The 18,822-nt window shown below is 54.1% G+C and overlaps 1 protein-coding gene across 2 annotated transcripts in view; it reads right to left on the bottom strand.

The window, feature by feature from the left end:
- Positions 1 to 18,822, bottom strand: part of COL5A1 (collagen type V alpha 1 chain) — a 200,135-nt gene that overhangs the window by 145,785 nt on the left and 35,528 nt on the right. For both annotated transcript variants that reach the window (XM_054174209.1, XM_054174210.1), the window contains exon 2: positions 6,277 to 6,444. In XM_054174209.1, coding sequence (XP_054030184.1) covers positions 6,277 to 6,444 — 168 coding nt within the window. The remainder of the gene's footprint in view (positions 1 to 6,276; positions 6,445 to 18,822) is intronic.

The raw sequence follows: 18,822 nt of genomic DNA, 5'->3' as shown, positions 1-18,822 counted from the left end.
GTGGAGCCCTCACTGCAATCTGTCCCAGAGCCAAAAGCCAGCCCACAGCTGAACCTGCAAGAAAAGGCTGGCATGGGGGAGGTGTCTTCTGATTTGGGATGAGAGCACAGTGCTGGGGGGAACACAAAGGCTCTAAAAGAGCTGTTGGTTCAGATCTGTACTATTTGCACCTAACCCTTCACCAAAAGGCCACCACCATCACCCCCCTTCCCCCTCCCCCCCCAAAAAAGGATCTTTGTTTCCTATATCATCAGAAGATGCCCAAATCAACCTCAGCTGTCAGGAGGACAGTGGAAATAGGGCATCTGATGCCAGTGAGGCACACACAGTGTGGAAGGGTTTTATTTAAGGCAGTGGGGAAGTTGCATCAGGTTTGGTCTGTTGCAGACAAGAGCAGAGCATTCTGTGGCTGTGGCTTTCCGAGCTGGGGCAGACACAGCAAGGCTGAAAGCAGAATTAAAGCTGCCAATCAGCAAGGGATGCTAATTTGTCTGCACTTCAGGAAGCACCTAACACATGTCCCAGCTCTCCCTCCACTGCCTGATCTCAGGTGATCCCTGGCTGTAATTAGGTAAGGTGTGGAGGAATGAAGTGTTTGAAGTATGGAGCAGCCACAATCACAGCACTGAGGCAAAAGGGTTTAAGGCCAGGCTGGATGTGGCTCTGGGCAACATAAAATCATAGAATCAGTAAGGTTGGAAAAGACCTCAAGGATCATCAAGTCCAACCTGTCACCACAGACCCCATGACTAAACCATGGCACCAAGTGCCACATCCAATCCCCTCTTGAACACCTCCAGGGATGGGGACTCCACCACCTTCCTGGGCAGCACACTCCAATGGCTAACAACTCTTTCTGGGAAGAACTTTCTCCTCACCTCCAGCCTAAACCTCCCCTGGCACAGCTTGAGACTGTGTCCTCTTGTTCTGGTGCTGCTTGCCTGGGAGAAGAGACCAACCCCCCACCTGGCTGCAACCTCCCTTCAGGGAGTTGGAGAGAGCAAGAAGGTCTCCCCTGAGCCTCCTCTTCTGCAGGCTAAGCAACCCCAGCTCCCTCAGCCTCTCCTCACAGGGCTGTGCTCCAGACCCCTCCCCAGCCTTGTTGCCCTTCTCTGGACACGCTCAAGAGTCTCAATGTCCTTCTTAAATTGAGGGGCCCAGAACTGGACACAGGACTCAAGGTGTGGCCTAACCAGTGCTGAGCACAGGGCACAATGACTTCCCTGCTCTTGCTGGCCACGCTCTTCTCGATGCTGGCCAGGATGCCCTTGGCCTTCTTGACCACCTGGGCACACTGCTGGCTCATGTTCATCCAGCTGTCTATCATGATCTAGTGGAAAGTGTCCCTGCCCATGGCAGAGGGGTTGGAACTGGCTGATCCTTGAGGTCCCTTCCAACCCTGACAATTCTCTGGTTCTGATTCTAAGCTCTGACCAGGAGAAGGAGCAATCCCCTGAAACTCCAGACCAAAAGGTTTCAAGCCCCATCCTGTGCAGGGTACAGCTCAAAGGTCTCTCCCAACCTGGTTTATCCTATCCTATCCTATCCTATCCTATCCTATCCTACCCTACCCTATCCCAATTGGGTTTTCTCTGCCCTTCAGAACAGGAAAGGCAAGCCCAGCCTGAAAAGCCTGGAGGCACATCCCAAACAGGACCTCTTAAAGCCCCAGGAGCATTAGCACAGAGGCTTTCTCGATCCAGTCCCGCTTGGACGTGGGACCTGTGGAAGCAGAGGGCACCTGCAGGGCACAACCTCCTCGCACGCTGCGCTTCAGCAGAGGCTTGCAGGACATCTCTCCTTTTGAGGTCCAGGCCTTCCCTACCAAACAAGGATGGCATTGTGTCCCTGGGTATCTGCTTGGGAAATCTTAAACCACAGGAGGGCAGAGCAAAGTGGGGCAGAGCCCAGCCGCGGGCAGCGCGGGGTGCGGGCCGGGGCCGCTCCGCCTGCGCGGCCGCCGGTGGCCGGCAGGGGAGGGAGGCGACACAAGGGCGCAGCTCTAACCTGCGGATGCACAGCCCTGCAAGCCACAGCGACAACACGAGAGAGTCCAACTCAGTGCCCATAAGCTTCTAATTGATTTTTCCCCCCCTCCCTTTAGGCTGTTCTTAGATGGTAAGCTGGGGCTGCCCGAGGCATTCTGACCCAGGGCTGGGAGCAGGAAGATGGGAGCGGGGAATTCTTCCAGCCACAGCAAAGGCAGCAAGGTCAGCTGAAGAGAGGCCAGGAGAGCTGCCTGGGAGCTGCTTTAACTCTTATCAATAAACCAGGGGTTTAAATGCTGGGCAAGGGAAGAGGCAGGAGCGGGCTGGGATGCAGCAAAGCCCAGCAGTGCTCCAGCTTGGGCAAACAGACTGAGGAGAGGGGGTGGCCACTGGAGGAGGGGGAGGAGGGGGAAGGAGGGAAGGATGGCCACAGGAGGAGGGGGAGGGAAGGATGGCCACTGGAGGAGGGGGAGGGAAGGATGGCCACTGGAGGAGGGGGAGGGAAGGATGGCCACTGGAGGAGGAGGAGGGAAGGATGGCCACTGGAGGAGGAGGAGGGAAGGATGGCCACTGGAGGAGGAGGAGGGGGAGGGAAGGATGGCCACTGGAGGAGGAGGAGGGAAGGATGGCCTCTGGAGGAGGGGGAGGGAAGGATGGCCACTGGAGGAGACCTGCAGAGGCACACATAGTCTGCATCAAGTGAAGACTCCTCAACCTTACTTAAACAACATTTGGAGAGTCTGAGTAGAAGACTCCCAGTGAGTAATTAAGTGCCATGATTATAGCTGGGCTCCCCCCTCACCTCCCCCCAGGCCATGGAGCCAGAGATCTGGCAAATGCAAGAAGCATCCAATTGTGTCTCCCAAAGGATGCTCTGAGCTTTCTCTCCCTCCTGGCTGTGCACAAATCCTCCTGGAGAGCTGAATCAAGGCCCTGTGCCTCCCTGGCTCCAGTGGCAGGACTACAGTTTTGGAGCTTTTATGTAAAACAGTTCATGTCCCAAATGTCATTGTGGAGCCACAATGCAGCACCTTCCAACTTGGACAGGCTGCCAGGCTCATTAAAAAGCTGCTTTTAGTTTGATCCCCTCTCCCCACCACCCCCCCTTCATTATTATTAACATGCCTGCATGGTGAGGGGAGTTTTCTCAACCCAAATAATCAGGATGGATGGATTATAGCTGACATTACTCTCTTCCTGCTCTGCTGTCCTGGCAAAACAACAATGCCTTCACTGTCACAGCTAGAAGTGACCCAGGCTTGGTGGGGGGAATGGTGGCTGAAACCCCAGCAATGCTAACAAATGCATCAGCATAAAGATATGAAGCACAGAGAAACTGACCCAAATCCCCCTCAAAGACAATGGAGATCTCCCCCTTCCCCAAACAGTGAGGTTGGGATTAAGGCCTCGTAGTCCATTTGCTTCTTCAAAGGAGCTCATGCTGAAAGATGTTGCCCATCCATCTCTCCACTTAATGGTGCTGGGTTTGACTCAGCATCTTTTCCCTCCCCTCCCCCTGGCCAAATCCATTCAAATTCACCATGTGCAAAGGCAGCAAGGGGTTAAGCCCCCAATTCTTGCAGATGAAGCCATGGAAAGAGAGCTGAGGACATGCAGGGTGGGCACAGATGCCCCCACCCCACCCAGCTCCTCACACAGCAGCCTGGTGCCATTAGCTTCACTTGTGCAGGCTGCATCTGGAACCAGAATGCCTCAGGATGCAAACCAGCAGAGGGAGGTTGAGTTCCTTCTTTCCTCAGCACCATGAGCAGGAACTGAAGGCTTTTGCTCTCATGGTCCTTCAAAAGAGGGATTAGCTGGGGGCCTTCTTCCTAACCCAGATCATAGAATCAACCAGGTTGGAAAAGACCTCAGAGATCAGCAAGTCCAACCTATTACCTAATACCTAACTCCTCCTGACAACTAAGCCATGGCTCCAAGTGCCACATCCAATCCCCTCTTGAACACCTCCAGGGATGGGGACTCCACCACCTCCCTGGGCAGCACATCCCACTGGCCAATTCCTCTTTCTGGGAAGATCCTGCAGGTGTATCCAAAGAGCCTGAAGTGAAGATCCCTGTGATGCTGGTCTGGAAGGGCAGGAAAGCTTCAGCTGATCCAGTTCCTGCCACAAGCACAAAGCAGAGCTGCCCTGGGAGGTGCTGCCATTTCCAGCTCCCTGGGCAGCCTCAGTGAAGGAAAGATAGGAGAGGAGGATGCAAGCACATCCAGCAGCCCAGCTTCCAAGTCCTCTCTTGGGCCATTGACAGGCCATGGCTGATGGGTACAGCATGTTAATTAAAGAGCACTGGTAGTGACATGCCACATTACCCTCGATTGAGCTAATGCCTTTTGTGTCATTAATTCTCTCTCCCACACCAAGGGGGAACGTGTGTGTCTGTCTGCTTTGCTTAAGTCATCTGCTGCTTCATGGACAAGTCCTGTGCAGCATTCTTCTGGCCAAGCTGGAGACGTGCTGGGAGGGGCAGGTGAACCTCAGGAGGTTCAGCAAGACCAAGTTCAGGGTGCTGCACCTGGGCCAGAACAGTCCTCATTAAAAGTAGCAATGGGGAGATTCAGATTGGATGTGAGGAAGAAGTTCTTCCTCCCCATGGGGGTGGTGAGAGCCTGGCACAGGTTGCCCAGGGAGGTGGTGGAAGCCTCATCCCTGGAGGTGTTTGCAGCCAGGCTGGATGTGGCTGTGTGCAACCTGCTGCAGTGTGAGGTGTCCCTGGCCATGGCAGGGGGGTTGGAGCTGGCTGAGCCTTGAGGTCCCTTCCAACCCTGACAGTCCTATGGTTCTAGGGCTACATCAATAGAGGCAACCCTGGCAGCCATGGCCTGTCAATAGCCCAAGAGATGACTTGGAAGCTGGGCTGCTGATGTGCTTGCATCCTCCTCTCCTATCTTTCCTTCACTAAGGTTGCCCAGGGAGGTAGTTGAAGCCCCATCCTTGGAGACAGTCAAGGTCAGGCTCCATGGGACTCTGGGCAACCTGATCTAATGGAGGATGTCCCTAATGCCTGCAGAGGGGGCTCAGGGAAGACTTCATTGCTCTCTACAACTACCTGAAGGGAGGTTGTAGCCAGGAAGGAGTTGGTCTCTTCTCTAACAACCAGCATCAGAACAAGAGGACACAGTCTCAAGCTGTGCCAGGGGAAGTTTAGGCTGGAGGTGAGGAGAAAGTTCTTCCCAGAGAGAGTTGTTAGTCATTGGGATGTGCTGCCCAGGGAGGTGGTGGAGTCCCCATCCCTGGAGGTGTTCAAGAGGGGATTGGATGTGGCACTTGGAGCCATGGTTTAGTCATGGGGTCTGTGGTGACAGGTTGGACTGGATGATCTGTGAGGTCTCTTCCAACCTTGGTGATATTGTGATACCTTTGGAGGTCCCTTCCAATTCAAACCATGCCATGACTGATGAGCCTCCCTCAAAGGCTCTTCTCTCAAAGCTCCAAAGTCCTACCATGCCTACTGCCAGCATTCCTGCTCCCCCCATGAAGGCCGAGGATACAGCAGCGCTCCTGTGCGCCTTTGGAAGGAAGACTCCTGGTGGTGGCTACAGGCCCAAGGCTGAAGCTCTCCAGCAGTGAGCAGTTTGGGTCCATAATGTGCCCAAGTCTTTTTACAGGCACATTTTACTCTACTCTAGTGACTGCCCCTTGGGCTGAGAAAGCAGCTTCAGAGCACCCTCAGCGACAGACACCGCAGTCGGCAGCCCCCGCGCTGCTCCTGGAGGGCTTTGTGAACTCCTGCACCTTAGTGTCTTTGCCTAAGGACCCTTCAAACACCATTCCTTGGGACATCTGTTCTGCTGGGGCAAGCCTGTTATTTTTAGGAGGGTGATTATTTGTGTGAGGAGAGACCCCAGAGCCACAGAAGAAGACCCTACTGTGCTTGGCACTCCGCAACCAGAGCAAAGCACGCTCGGCATTCCTCTGCCTCTTCCAAGTCTACCTCCCCAGCTGGATGCCACAGTGTGATAATGAGCCAGCAGAAGCTTCCTCCTAGAGGAGGGAGCAGATGTAGACATTGGCTGCCTCATCTGCAGAGAACCCAAACCACCATCTGCAAATGCAGTGGGTGAGGAACAACTTACTGCGGGGCTGCTTTAGGGTGGTTTGCAGCCCCTTTGCCCCCCGCTCGACACCCCCCCTTGCAACAGCCAAACCTCTCCCTGCCAAGGGAAAACCACTTGGAAAAGAGATTCCTTGGTGTCCTCTGGGTGCCTGCAGAACCTGAGGGAAGGTTCAGCTGTTCCCAGAGAAAGGAAACCGAAGCTGTGGACTCACCAGGGTACAGCTGCTTTGTCGGGGCGCTGAGCTGAGCGTCTTTCGTGACTCTGTAAGCAACGTCTGCTTCTTTTGAAGACCTTCTGCTTGTGCAAAACCCTGTGGTTTTTGTTATCCCATCAGGGAAATTGTGAAAATCTAACACCTTCAAGAGGTCTGCAGGTTCAGCTGTGGAAGAGAAGGAGGGAAGAAGAATTAGCAGGCAACGGGAGCGGCGCTTGCTCGCATCGGGGTCGGGGTGAGGCTGCAGCGCACAATCAGCACAGTTTGAACACCCAGGTGGGTCACAGAGCACACTGCAACAGGCCCCCCAGAGAGGTTGTGGAGTCTCCCTCTCTGGAGGCTTTCAAGACCCATCTGGGTGCATTCCTGGGTGACCTGCAACAGATTCTATTTTCCTGCTCTGGCAGGGGGGTTGGACTTGATCTCCAGAGCTCCCCTCCAGCCCCTGACATCCTGGGCTCTCCAGAGCTCCCCTCCAGCCCCTGACATCCTGGGATCTGTGATCCTGTGAAATACCAGTTCAGTCCACCTGGAAACACAATGTCAGTACCAGCTTCAAAGCAAACCCCTGAGCAAGCTTCCCCTGAGGGATCTGACACCCCCCACACAAACAAACCCACCACAGGTGAATGCACACCAGCTGGGGTACCAGGGAAACCACAGCCACACAGCCCAGAGGGCAAATCCTGCCCTGGGCTGCAGCCAGGAGAGTGTGGGCAGCAGGGTAAGAGAGGGGATTCTGCCCCTTAACTCTGCTCTGCTGAGACCCCACCTCCAATTCTGGTGTCCCCAGCAGAAGGAGGACACAGAGCTGCAGGAGTGAGTCCAGAGGAGGCCACAAAGATGATCCAAGGGCTGCAGCAGCTCTGCTGTGAGCACAGGCTGAGGGAGCTGGGGGTGTTCAGCCTGGAGAAGACTCCAGGGGCATCTTAGAGCTGCCTTCCAGTAGCTGAAGGGATCCTGCAGGAAGGCTGCAGAGAGACTTTTGCTGAGGGTGTCTAGAGCCAGGCCAAGGGGGGATGGTTTGAAGCTGAGGCAGAGCAGGGTTAGACTGGAGCTGAGGAAGGGGCTCCTCGGTGGGAAGGTGCTGAGACTCTGGCACAGGCTGCCCAGGGAGGCTGTGGCTGCTGCAGGCATTAAAGCAGTTAATGAAGAGAGCTCATCTGACACCCAGTGCTCCTCACACCAGCAAAGCCCAGGCTGGTTCACCCCCAGATGTTCAGGTCTGTAGAACATCCATTAAGTAATGCAAGTGATACATCTCATTAACTTGCTAATTTGGCTCTTGCTGTTGTCAGGAGAGATGGTGTCTCCAGAAAGGCAATAACCAGAGCTGACTTCACATGCTTGAAGGAAATTAGGTTGAATTTTGACTTGGTACTTGGAGCAAAGTGCTGTCAGGAACAGGAAGCACCCACCCCAACAAACCTCCAGCAGGGCTCACAGCAAATATCTGCCTGACAGCTTCATTTAACCTTGCCTGGGCAATAAATCCATCACAGCTGGGTTCTTCTGCCACTTGAGCCATTATTTTCCTTAGGAGTGATATTATTCAGCTGCTCAAGGACAGCCATGCATTAGACACTCTGATGTCTGCAATGATGGCCAAGATTAAGCCCTGGGCTGGCTGCTCCAGCTTCCAGCAGCACCTCAGGGCATCTTGCCATGCTGCGTGGGCCAGGCTGCAAAGCTCCCAGCTCCCCATGCTCACAGACAGCCCAAGTGCACTCAGGAAGGTGCAGGGCAGTAGTGCCCCTGCAGCAAAACCATTGAATGCTTTAGGTTGGAAGAGACCTTAAAGATCACCCAGCTCCAACTCCCCCACCATGGGCAGGGACACCTCCCACTAGCCCCAGGTTACTCCAGGCCTCATCCAGCCTCCAAGGAGGAGGCATCCACAACCTCCCTGGGCAACGTGTTCCAGTGTCTCCACACCCTCACTGTCAAGGACTTCTTCTTAACCTCCAATCTAAATCTCCCCTTTCCCAGCTCAAAGCCATTGCCTCTCATCCTATCCCCACAAGTCCCTCCCCAGCTTTCTTGTAGGCATCCTTCAGGAACTGGAAGGAGACATCACATTTGGAGCACAGCCCTGGGAGGAGAGGCTGAGGGAGCTGGGGTTGCTTAGCCTGCAGAAGAGGAGGCTCAGGAGAGACCTTCTTGCTCTCTGCAACTCCCTGAAGGGAGGTTGTAGCCAGGTGGGGGCTGGTCTCTTCTCCCAGGCACCCAGCACCAGAACAAGAGGACACAGTCTCAAGCTGCACCAGGGGAGGTTTAGGTTGGATGTTAGGGAGAAACTCTTCCCAGCAAGAGAGCTTGGCCATTGGAATGTTCTGCCCAGGGAGGTGGTGGAGTCCCCATCCCTGGAGGTGCTTAAGAAGAGCCTGGATGAGGCCCTTGGTGCCATGGTTTAGTTGATTGGATAGGGCTGGGTGATAGGTTGGACTTGGTGATCTCCGAGGTCTTTTCCAACCAGGTTAATTCTATTCTATCACCCCCAAAAGGCAGGAAAAACATAGGGAACCCCCCTACAGTTTGGCCTCGTGTTGGGCTCAAACACATGAGTGGGAAGAGCAGAGGGCAAAGCTTTGCAAGGGATGTGCCATGGGCAACTGGCTGCAGTATGGACATCAGCACTGCAGACACACCCCCAGCAATGGAAACACACAGCAGGAGCAGATCTTTCACAACATCACAACAAAGCTTTGGTTACCAAGCTCATCAGCCTAATATTTGCATGGAAACAATTCATGGACATTGTTAGGCAGCTTTTAAAGGCTTTCCACAGCCCTGTGAAGCTGAGCTCGCAGGGAGAGATGCCAAACACATGGCAAGGCCAAGCCAATGCTGCAGGTGATAAACCAGCTGAGAGAGCCTGGCCTGGGCAGGGGACAGCTGTGATATTTCCTTGCTGGACAATATAGGGATGCCAGACCCTTGTCTGAGCTGTCCTTGCTGCTTGGACCTTCCCCACTGCTCTTAACCCTGTCGTATTTCACACAGAGATGCCTCCACACACACAGCCCAGGCTCTGTTTCAGCAGCTAAAAGGACAATGAAACTCCACCTCTGCTTCCAGTTACCTCCCTGTGCTCCAGGAGGCTCAAATCAGCCAGCTCCTGAGCTGGCTCCACCAGTTCTTTAGGGAGGGGAAGGGGAAAGAAAGGCAAAAGGCAAGGGGGAGGGGATGTGAATTCCAGACTCCTGACATCAGCTTGGTCCCCACACAGGGGATTTGAGCCTCACAGCACTGCACATAGAACCAATGCTAGGGGCTGGAAGGGACTTCCAGAGCTCACTGAGTCCACCCTGCCAAGCAGGACCACTTAGGACAGGCCACAGAGGGGCACATCCAGGTGGGTTTTGAAGATCTCTGTAAAGCAGAGTGGCCACTCTCTGTAGAGATCTCTGTCAAGAGAGTGGCCATGGCAGGGCTGAGGTGTTTGCAGGGACAGAGAAATGTCTGCAGAAGGATTCACCACCCAAAACACTTAGGTGCTGCTAGGATAAAAGCTGTGTGAGCACCATCCCCTCTGGCAAGGGAGCTGAGGCTGACACCAGAGTCAGTCCTGGTCACCTGGCTCTAGGTGATGTCCCTGCTGACTGCAGGGGGATTGGTCTAGATGACCTTTAAAGGTCCCTTCCAACCCAAAGCAGCCTGGGATTCTGTGATCTTATAGCAATGGAGTGTATGGTGCTGGATGAGCTAAGTGCTGCTCCCTGCCATGCTCTCACAGCTAAAATTGTGCCTTGTACTGGCAGGCAAAGAAGATTGCAGCAGCTCTGTCGTGGCAGAATGATGGAGACACTTGCAAGCCACATGGCAACTGCTTGCCAAAAGCTCCTGCTGTGGTTATAGCAAAGTGACAGACACCCAAGGGGACTCAGATCTCCTCCAGAAGTGACTGGCCATGAGCAGGGAGCAGGTTAAGTGCTCCATCCCCTGCTTAGAGCCCCCTCTGAGCAACCCCCACCCACCACCAGTGCTCTGGTGCAGCACTTCTCATTTGTAAAGGATGATTCAAGCATCTGCCTGCCTCCCTGGGCTGCTGTGAGCCTCCAAACACAGCCTGCAATTCATCTTCATTTTGAAGGAAGATGCTCTGCACCTCCATAACTATGATGGATTAGGTCAAAGTGAGATCATTACAGCAGAAGAACAGCACAAGCAAGCTGCAAACCACACAGCTGACCAGCAGGAGATGAAATAACCTCTGCTCAGAGGGGCATGAGTGTCTCTGCTCTGCTTGCTCCTGGAAATCAGAGAGGAGGTGAGGAGCCAGCTGAAGCCCCTACAGGCCACTCCTGCTGCACTTCATCACTTTGAGGAGGACTCAAGCAGCACAAAAATCTCCAGCTCCTTGCAGAAAGCTGAGCCCCCCACAGCAGCAGCTCTTCCTCCTGCCCAGCTAATCACTTCATTTATCCCCCCTCGATCCTTCAGCCACATCTGAACTCAGCAACCTCCTGTGAGGAGCTGCGGCAGCATCGCGCGCGGGAGGACAGAGACCAAACTGCCCCAAGTCAGGCCCTGCAGGGGACTGCTTGGAAGCTTGCACTGCCCTTGGCCTCCATCCCAGAGCTGAATTAGCTTTGGGTTTCAAGTGGAGGTTGATGAATAACATCACTATGCAGCATCACACAGCATCCTTCTTTCACCTGAGACGCACAAGGGGCTCCCCAAACAGACCTCCTGTGTCGGAGGAGGACGGCGACGCAACCCAGCAGGCAGAGAGGCAAGCTCCAAACAGCCCCAATCCGACCAACATGAGCCCAGGAGCTGCCCTCAGAGCCTGCAGCCAGCAGTGTGCAAAGCCCTTGAGCCTGCTCAGGGCAGGAGCATCGCTTCCCGTGCTCAGAGGGGAGGTGAATGAGTCAGGGGTGAACCAACAGTGGCAGGAGGAGGAATCAAAGCCCTGATTCCTCCGTGCCTGAACAAGGCTTTAACCACAAACCCCACACTCTGTGTTAATCTGATTAGTGATTGTTTAATTACCTGTTAAAACCTGCAACAGAGGCAGCTGGTATTAAGTCTTTACCCCCACTCAGCAGTGGCCAGAAGCCTCTTGTGCCTTTCTTGCACATCAATGCTAAAGCAAATCAAGCAACACTCATTGGCAGTTGTGCCCCTGTGCTTGGCACACCTTGAATCCTGGCTCCAGTTTCGGGGCCCTGGCTCCAGGAAGGACCTTGAGGGGCTGGATGGGTCCAGGAAAAGGTAATAAAGCTGCTGAAAGGGCTGGGGAGAAGCAGCTGAAGGAATTGGGGTTGCTTAGCCTGGAGAAAAGAAGGCTGAGAGGAGACCTCATTGCTCTCTACAACACCCTGAAAGGAGGCTGGAGCCAGGTGGAGGTTGGTCTCCTCTCCCTAACATCAGGTGATGGAGGTGAGAGATGACCAAGGGCTGGAGCAGCTCTGCTGGGAGCACAGGCTGAGGGAACTGGAGGTGTTCAGCCTGGACAAGAGAAGACTCCAGGGGGACCTCAGAGCTGCCTGCCAGGACCTGAAGGGATCCTGCAGGAAGGCTGCAGAGAGACTTCCTGAGGGTGTCTAGAGCCAGGCCAAGGGGGAATGGTTTGAAGCTGAGGCAGAGCAGGGTTAGACTGGAGCTGAGGAAGAAGTTCTTCAGGTGGGAGGGTGCTGAGACTCTGGAACAGGATGCCCAGGGAGGCTGTGGATGCCTCCTCCCTGGGGGTGTTCAGGGTTAGGTCCCTTCCAACCTGAGTCATTGCAGGATTCTGTGATCTTAAAGAACATCTGAAGCTTGTTCAGCCTTATCTGACAGCATCAAGCACACCTTCAGCATATGCAGCAAACACATTCCTAGAGCTAGGGGAGTCAAAAAACTCCCTTTCTTCAACTTCTTGCCTCCAAAGTGGACAAAAAGTCCTCCCCAGCCTGCTGGGACACACACTGTGCTCAGCTGAGCTGTCATTGTGTTAACCACCCAGACATTTGGATGTCTGGAGAGGTACAGGTCACCTCCTTCTACTGGTGGAGAACCATTCTGCTATATTTGGGTTCCAGAGGTCATCCAAAGACCTTCAGGACTTAATGACACAGCACTTAGTCATGCTGGAGCTTATGTGCAATAATTGCCAAAGACTGGAGGTCATGAGGTGAAGAATGAATAAGCACTTGGTGTTCCCAGCTCGTTCTAGGTGCCCTCTGCAACCTTCCCCTGCCACATCACCAGTGGAGCAGGTTTATTGGGAAGCAAAAACCTTCCTGGAGGAACAAGCACCAGCAAATAAGCTTGTCAGCTTGCCCCACAGCCAGCAGTGACAACAAAATGCAGCAGGAGTCTCTCAAGAGCAGCATCTCCTTGAAAAGTGCCCCAGGAAGGTGGAAAGAATCAGTGCCACAGCCAAAGCAGATTGATACAGCCCAGCTAGCCTGCCCACAACCAACCAGCTGCCTCAAAACTGCCTCCTCCCTCCTGCACACAGATCCCTAACAGCATCCCCATCCCTGGAGGTGCTTGAAAGAGGCAGGGATGTGGTGCTGAAGGCCACGGTTTAGCCCCAGACTTGGTGGAGTTAGAGAATGGTTGGGCTGGATGAGCTTCAAGGTCTTTTGCAGCCAAAGCAATGCTGTGATACACGATCCAGCCTGGCTGGAGTGGCTCTGCTGTACCCACCCTGCTGTCCTGACTCCTCAGAACCAGCAAAGTGAGTGTCTGGACCCTAAAGTCCTGGCCCTCTGCTCCACAGTATCACAGTAACTAAGGTTGGAAGAGACCCCAAGGATCATCAAGAGAGACCCCAAGGATCATCAAGCCCCATGGCTGCACACAGCAGCGTGGTGCTTGAGATAGAGTTAGCATTGACTGCTGAGGTGTTGCCCTGTGATACCTGCAAGAGCTTCCCTGGCTCTCCCAGCCTCCTTAACTGCCCATCTCACCTCAGAGCAGAGCCAGAAGGGCAGTGGCACACGTTGCAAAGCCGAAGAGGATCACTGTGAGCTGACAGAACCCAGTGAGCAACTGGAAATGCATTCAAGAGGTGAAGAATGAGGACTTTAATTAACATCTTAAAGAGTGAAGAGTTGGCTCCTGGGCTCCCCTAGACCAAAGGGAAGTCAGAGATCTAAGAATTGTCCCAGGATTCCACCACCACCTCCAAGAGCAGAATACAACCCCAAGCATGGGCAGAGCCAGCTCCTTGGCTGCTGTCTCACCCACACAGCCTTGGCCAAGCCAGGTAGAAGCAGGTAACTCAGTGGACATAAGGTGGATCTAAAACTGCCAGCTTGAATAAAACAAGGTCCAACTACACCAGCAGGGAACCCACTCCTGAGCATCCCCAGCTCTCATCTTTTGTCACCTTTAAGCCAGAGAATCAGCAGCAGCTGTGCTGTGAGGGATAAAAGAGAGGATTTGGGAAGGTATTTGTAAGGTACTGAGATGCTTTCAGGTACTCAGATGCCAAGCATGAAGCTACCACCTTATTTTCCCCCAGTTAATATCGACCTGTCCTGCCCAGAACATGAAGCAGAGCACTGCCCTGGCTCACTGCATCACCTTCTCAACCAAGAATGGAAGATTCCACAGGGCTGCCTTGAATGCACAGCAAAACCCCACTCCTGGGAGGAGCTTTCAAAGGGAAAAGCTGAATCCCAGCAGAAGCTCCAAAAGCCTTTGAGCTGTGAGAGGTCAGAGCAGGCTGCACTTGCCATGGGAGGGGACAGGAAGAGCCAGCTCTGACCCAGCACCACAGTTCAGTCCTGACCCAGGAAACCCACCTAAAGTCCTTCCAGGTGGGAGCTGAGCCTCTGCAGACAGAGCTGCTGGCAGGGGATTGTGCTGGGTGCTTTCCTGCCCCGAGTCAAACCAGCAAGGGAAACCACACCACACCTCACCACACCACACCACACCACACCTCACCTCACCTCACCACACCACACCTCACCTCACCTCACCTCACCACACCACACAGACCTTTCTCCCTTTCCATCTTCATCAGCTTTTGCTTCTTCCAGTGCTTTCCAAGGCAGTTTATTCTTAGTGCTAAACAAACACTCAGTTAGGTCCTTGGAGGAGCAAACTCTGAGCAGCAGCAAGGTGGAGCAGAGTGTGCAGGAAGGAGGATGCTCCTTCCATTGTGTTTGGGGTTTCTTCCTCCCCAGATGTTGGAACTGGATTAAACACCAAGGAGTAAACATCCCTGTGCTGAGAACCACGAGAGAAAGGCAAACACAGATGAGAACTGGGAGCTGCTCCACTGTTTTCACGGAGCTTGGAGTCTCCAGGTCACGGCTGTGGGCTTGCAACAATTTCCACTCTATCTAAACACTTTTCACCACTGCTGACCTCCCAGGATGCAGCCCTTGGCTAAGTGACTTGGGAAAGAAGAGAGGAGAAGATGGCAGAGGCCAAGATAAAAAGCAGACAACAAAATTAAGAGCATAAAGCTCTGGTTGCTCAAGCATCTTCTGGATGGGTTTAATACAGCCCCTTAAATTCCTCAGCATCCCAGCAGCCCAATAAAACAAAATGATCTATTTGGACAAAGAGAAAAGGCATTTTAAGGAGGAGAATTGAGGGACTGGAGCTGCAGGAGTGAAGATATCCAAGTCCTGGTGCCCAGGAAGGGGCAAAATACTGGAAGAAAAGGCCAGCTGCAGAAAGAGGGGGGACAAGAGCCCAGGAAAAGGCAGGCTGCAGAAAGAGGGGGGACAAGAGCCCAGGGAAAAGGCAGGCTGCAGAAAGAGGGGGACAGGAACCCAGGGAAAAGGCAGGCTGCAAAAAGAGGGGGGACAAGAGCCCAGGGAAAAGGCAGGCTGCAAAAAGATGGGGGACAAGAGCCCAGGAAAAGGCCAGCTGCAGAAAGAGAGGGGACAAGAGCCCAGGGAAAAGGCAGGCTGCAAAAAGAGGGGGGCAAGAGCCCAGGGAAAAAGCAGGCTGCAAAGAGGGGGGGGACAAGAGCCCAGGGAAAAGGCAGGCTGCAGAAAGAAGGGGGACAAGAGCCCAGGATAAAGGCAGACTGCAAAAAAAAGAGGGGGGACAAGAGCCCAGGGAAAAGGCAGGCTGCAGAAAGAGGGGGGATAGGAGCCCAGGGAAAAGGCAGGCTGCAGAAAGGGGTCAGCCACTCATCTGGTGCACATCAGCTCCTTGCAAAGGAGAGCTGTGTCAATTCCCACTGCTCTAGATAGCTGAATATTTCACCAGTGACTCATGTCATCCCCTTATGGGGTTTTCTCTCTCTCTCTTTTTTTTTCCAGGGCCCAAATAGTCCCCAACTGTGAACAAAGGAAACCATTATGCAGAGTCAGATTTGCAAGATCTCTCTGCACAATCCCAAAAGGGAAAGAAAGCAACCCAGAACTGATATTGGAGCAGCTCTGCAAGACTACATTGAGCTCAAAGAATCAAATCATCTTTGTTCTTTTGAGTGTAAATCTTTCTTCTTTCCTTCCCCTTCTCCCCCCTATAATAATCAATCATTTGGGTTGCTAACAAAGCAGCAGTGGTGTTAGCTGACAGCAAGCAAAGCAGCAAGCAGGATGGAATTAAACCACAGGGCAAGCAAGGATCCTTTTCTCTGTGCAAAGCATCAAAGACACAAAGCAGAGAAAACAGGTTAAACTTCCAGGAATTTTCCTTGGGGGTGGAGGGAGGAAATCCCAGCCCTGGCCAAGAGCAGCCAAAATCTCATCCAGTTGCAAAGAGCTGAGGAGCTTTGGATTCTCCCCAGGTAGGGGAAGGGAAAACACAGCGGTGCAGGGCTGGCTCTGTGAGCAGAGGGATGGCTCAGTGCAGGAAAAAAGAGGGGCTGAAGGGTCAAGGAGGTGGGTGAGCTTTCTTCAGACGTCACAGCAGCTCCAGCCAGGGTGATTCCTGCCCCCTGGCAGCATGGGAGCCAGGGAAATGATCCCCACAGGTCAGAAAGTGGCCAAGTGACACATCCCAGCACTGGGAAGTTAGGGGCAGCTCACTGCTGCACATCACAGCAGCTCCAGCCAGGGTGATTCCTGCCCCCTGGCAGCATGGGAGCCAGGGGCAGCTCACTGCTGCACACCTGGAGCACCAGGGGGCTGGAGCACAGAGGGCTTTCTGCCCCAGCAGCTTCTCCAGCAGCTACTGAGCCCCAGCCCTACAAATCCCAGGGCCAAAAGAAGTGCTGGACAAAGTCCAGAGCACAGGGAGAGGGCAGCAGTGGGGTGTCCAGACGGGCAGGTGTGAGGCTGCAAAGCCAACACACAGGATCCCCTTCCCTGCTCCTGGGCAGCCTGCTCCCTCCCAGCAGGGATCTTTGGGATGTGCAGGGGATTTCATGGACCCCCAGAACAGAGGGGGTTGGAAAAGACTGCTGAAATCCTCAAGTCCAACCTCTCCCCTAGAGCTCACAGTCCCACACCTCCCACTGAGCCACATCCCTCAGCACCACATCCACAAGTCCACTCCAGGGATGAGGACTCCAGCAGCTCCCTGGGCAGCCTGCTCCAGTGCCTCAGAACCCCTTCCTGTGAAGACATTTCCCCTAATATTCAACCCAAACCTCTTCTGGCACAACCTGAGGCCACTTCTTGCTGCAAGGGAGAAGGGACCAACCCCCCCACCTCACTCCAACCTCCTCTCAGGCAGCTGCAGAGAGCAATCAGGTCTCCCCTCAGCCTCCTCCTCTTCAGGCTAAACACCCCCACTTCCCTCAGCTGCCCTCATCAAACTTCTGTTCAAGACCCTTCACTTACTCAGTTGCTCTGCTCTGGAACTTCTCCAACACCTCAATGTCCTTCTCAGAGTGAAGGGCCCAAACCTGAACCCAATCTTGGAGGTTGCTCCCAAGAAGAGGGCCACAGCAAGGCAGGTTCCACCTCCCCACTGCAGCAAACCATTGCAGCAGCTCTAAGGGACAAGCTCCAGACCTTTTAAGGCAGAGCCCACGTCAAGCTCTGCCATCCCCCCCCCCCAGCCCACATCAGTGCAACTGTTCAGCATCCAAGGAGGTTTTATGAGCCCATCCTGACAGCAGGGTCAGGGGAAGGAGGTGAGTCACCAGCTCCAGTGGCCCTCTGCTCACACACACACACAGAGCCAGGCTTGCAGCAGAGATGCCTCACATACCACCCTGCCCACGGCCCCCACGCTGCTCCCAGCCCACCCAGCCCCGAGCCAGGGAGAGCTTTCCACTCCCCAAGCAGTCAGAGCAAGCCTTGCTGGGTCACTGGGACATTTGGGGATGCTTTCCAGCACAACTTGGATTACTGGCTGGAGTTTTGCCCTTCCAAGAATAAAACTGTAAGGAAAAAAACTACCTCCAAACCCATCCCTAAGAGTGAAGAGAGCCCTAAGAAGCTTCAGGCTGTTACAGCTCCCAGCTCAGAGGCTCAGCAGATCTGCAGAAGGAAAGTGGGACAGAGCATGACTGCATCTTCTGATAGCTCTCAATGAGCTCAGCTTTAGGAGCAGTGTCTGAAAGCCAGCCAGCCATGAAGAGATCCAAGTTATGTGCAAAGGAATGGGCCTCCTCCTCTTTCTCCTCCCTCCTGTCCCATATCTCTGGTTCCTTTACTCAAAAGCCCTGACTCAGATCCCTGCATTGCCTCAGCCCTGAGGAAGGCCAGGGAGATGTCCCAGCATCCAAAGAGTTCATTGCTCTCCCCTTGGCACAGCCTTTTGGACAGCAGCTCCCTAGGGGTAACTGAGGTCTTCTAGGATGAGGTGGGAAGAGGTATCATAGAATCAGTCAGGGTTGGAAGGGACCACAAGGATCAGCTAGTTCCAACCCCCCTGCCATGGGCAGGGACACCCCACACTAGATCAGGCTGGCCAGAGCCTCATCCAGCCTGGGCTTAAACACCTCCAGGGATGGGGCCTCAACCACCTCCCTGCACAACCCATTCCAGGGCTTCATCACTCTGATGGGGAAGAACTTCCTCCTCACCTCCAGCCTGAATCTCCCCACCCCCAGCTTCATTCCATTCCCCCTAGTCCTATCACTGCCTGAGAGCCTGAGCAGTCCCTCCCCAGCCTTCTTGGAGCCCCCTTCAGACACTGGAAGGCCACAATGAGGTGTGAGAATTGTCCTCTCTCTGCCTAGCTGCAGAAGGTGAGGAGGAGCCAGCTAATATCTCTGCAGACAGCTGACCACAGGGCCCAGCCTGGGGACAAGGAGGACCTGAGGTCTGCAAGCAGCATCTCTTCCACCCTGAGCTGTCCCAACTCAAGGCTCACAGCTCAAGCCCAGGACCATGTGTGCAGAGCAGTGCTGCAGGGCCTGCAGGCATCAGCATCATCTGGGAACCTCTAAGTCACTCTCCACCATGACCACAGAACGCTAGGGGTTGGAGGGGACCTCCAGAGATCATCAGGGCCAACCCCCCCTGCCAGAGCTGGGTCACCTGGGGCAGGTCACACAGGAACACACCCAGGCAGGCTTTGAAAGGCTCCAAAGAAGACTCCACAACCCCTCTGGGCAGCCTGCTCCAGGGCTCAGCACCCTCACAGGGAAGAAGTTTCTCCTCTTGTTCAGGTGAAGCTTCCTGGGTTCCAGCTTGTCCCTACTGTTGCACTGGGCTGCCATGGAACTCTCATCTAAGCCAG

This window comes from Dryobates pubescens, chromosome 29 (assembly GCF_014839835.1).
Source record: "Dryobates pubescens isolate bDryPub1 chromosome 29, bDryPub1.pri, whole genome shotgun sequence".
In the NCBI taxonomy this organism is placed as follows: Eukaryota; Metazoa; Chordata; class Aves; order Piciformes; family Picidae; genus Dryobates; species Dryobates pubescens.
The sequence above is the reverse complement of the archived record's forward strand: the minus strand, read 5'-3'. Positions and strand labels throughout refer to the sequence as shown.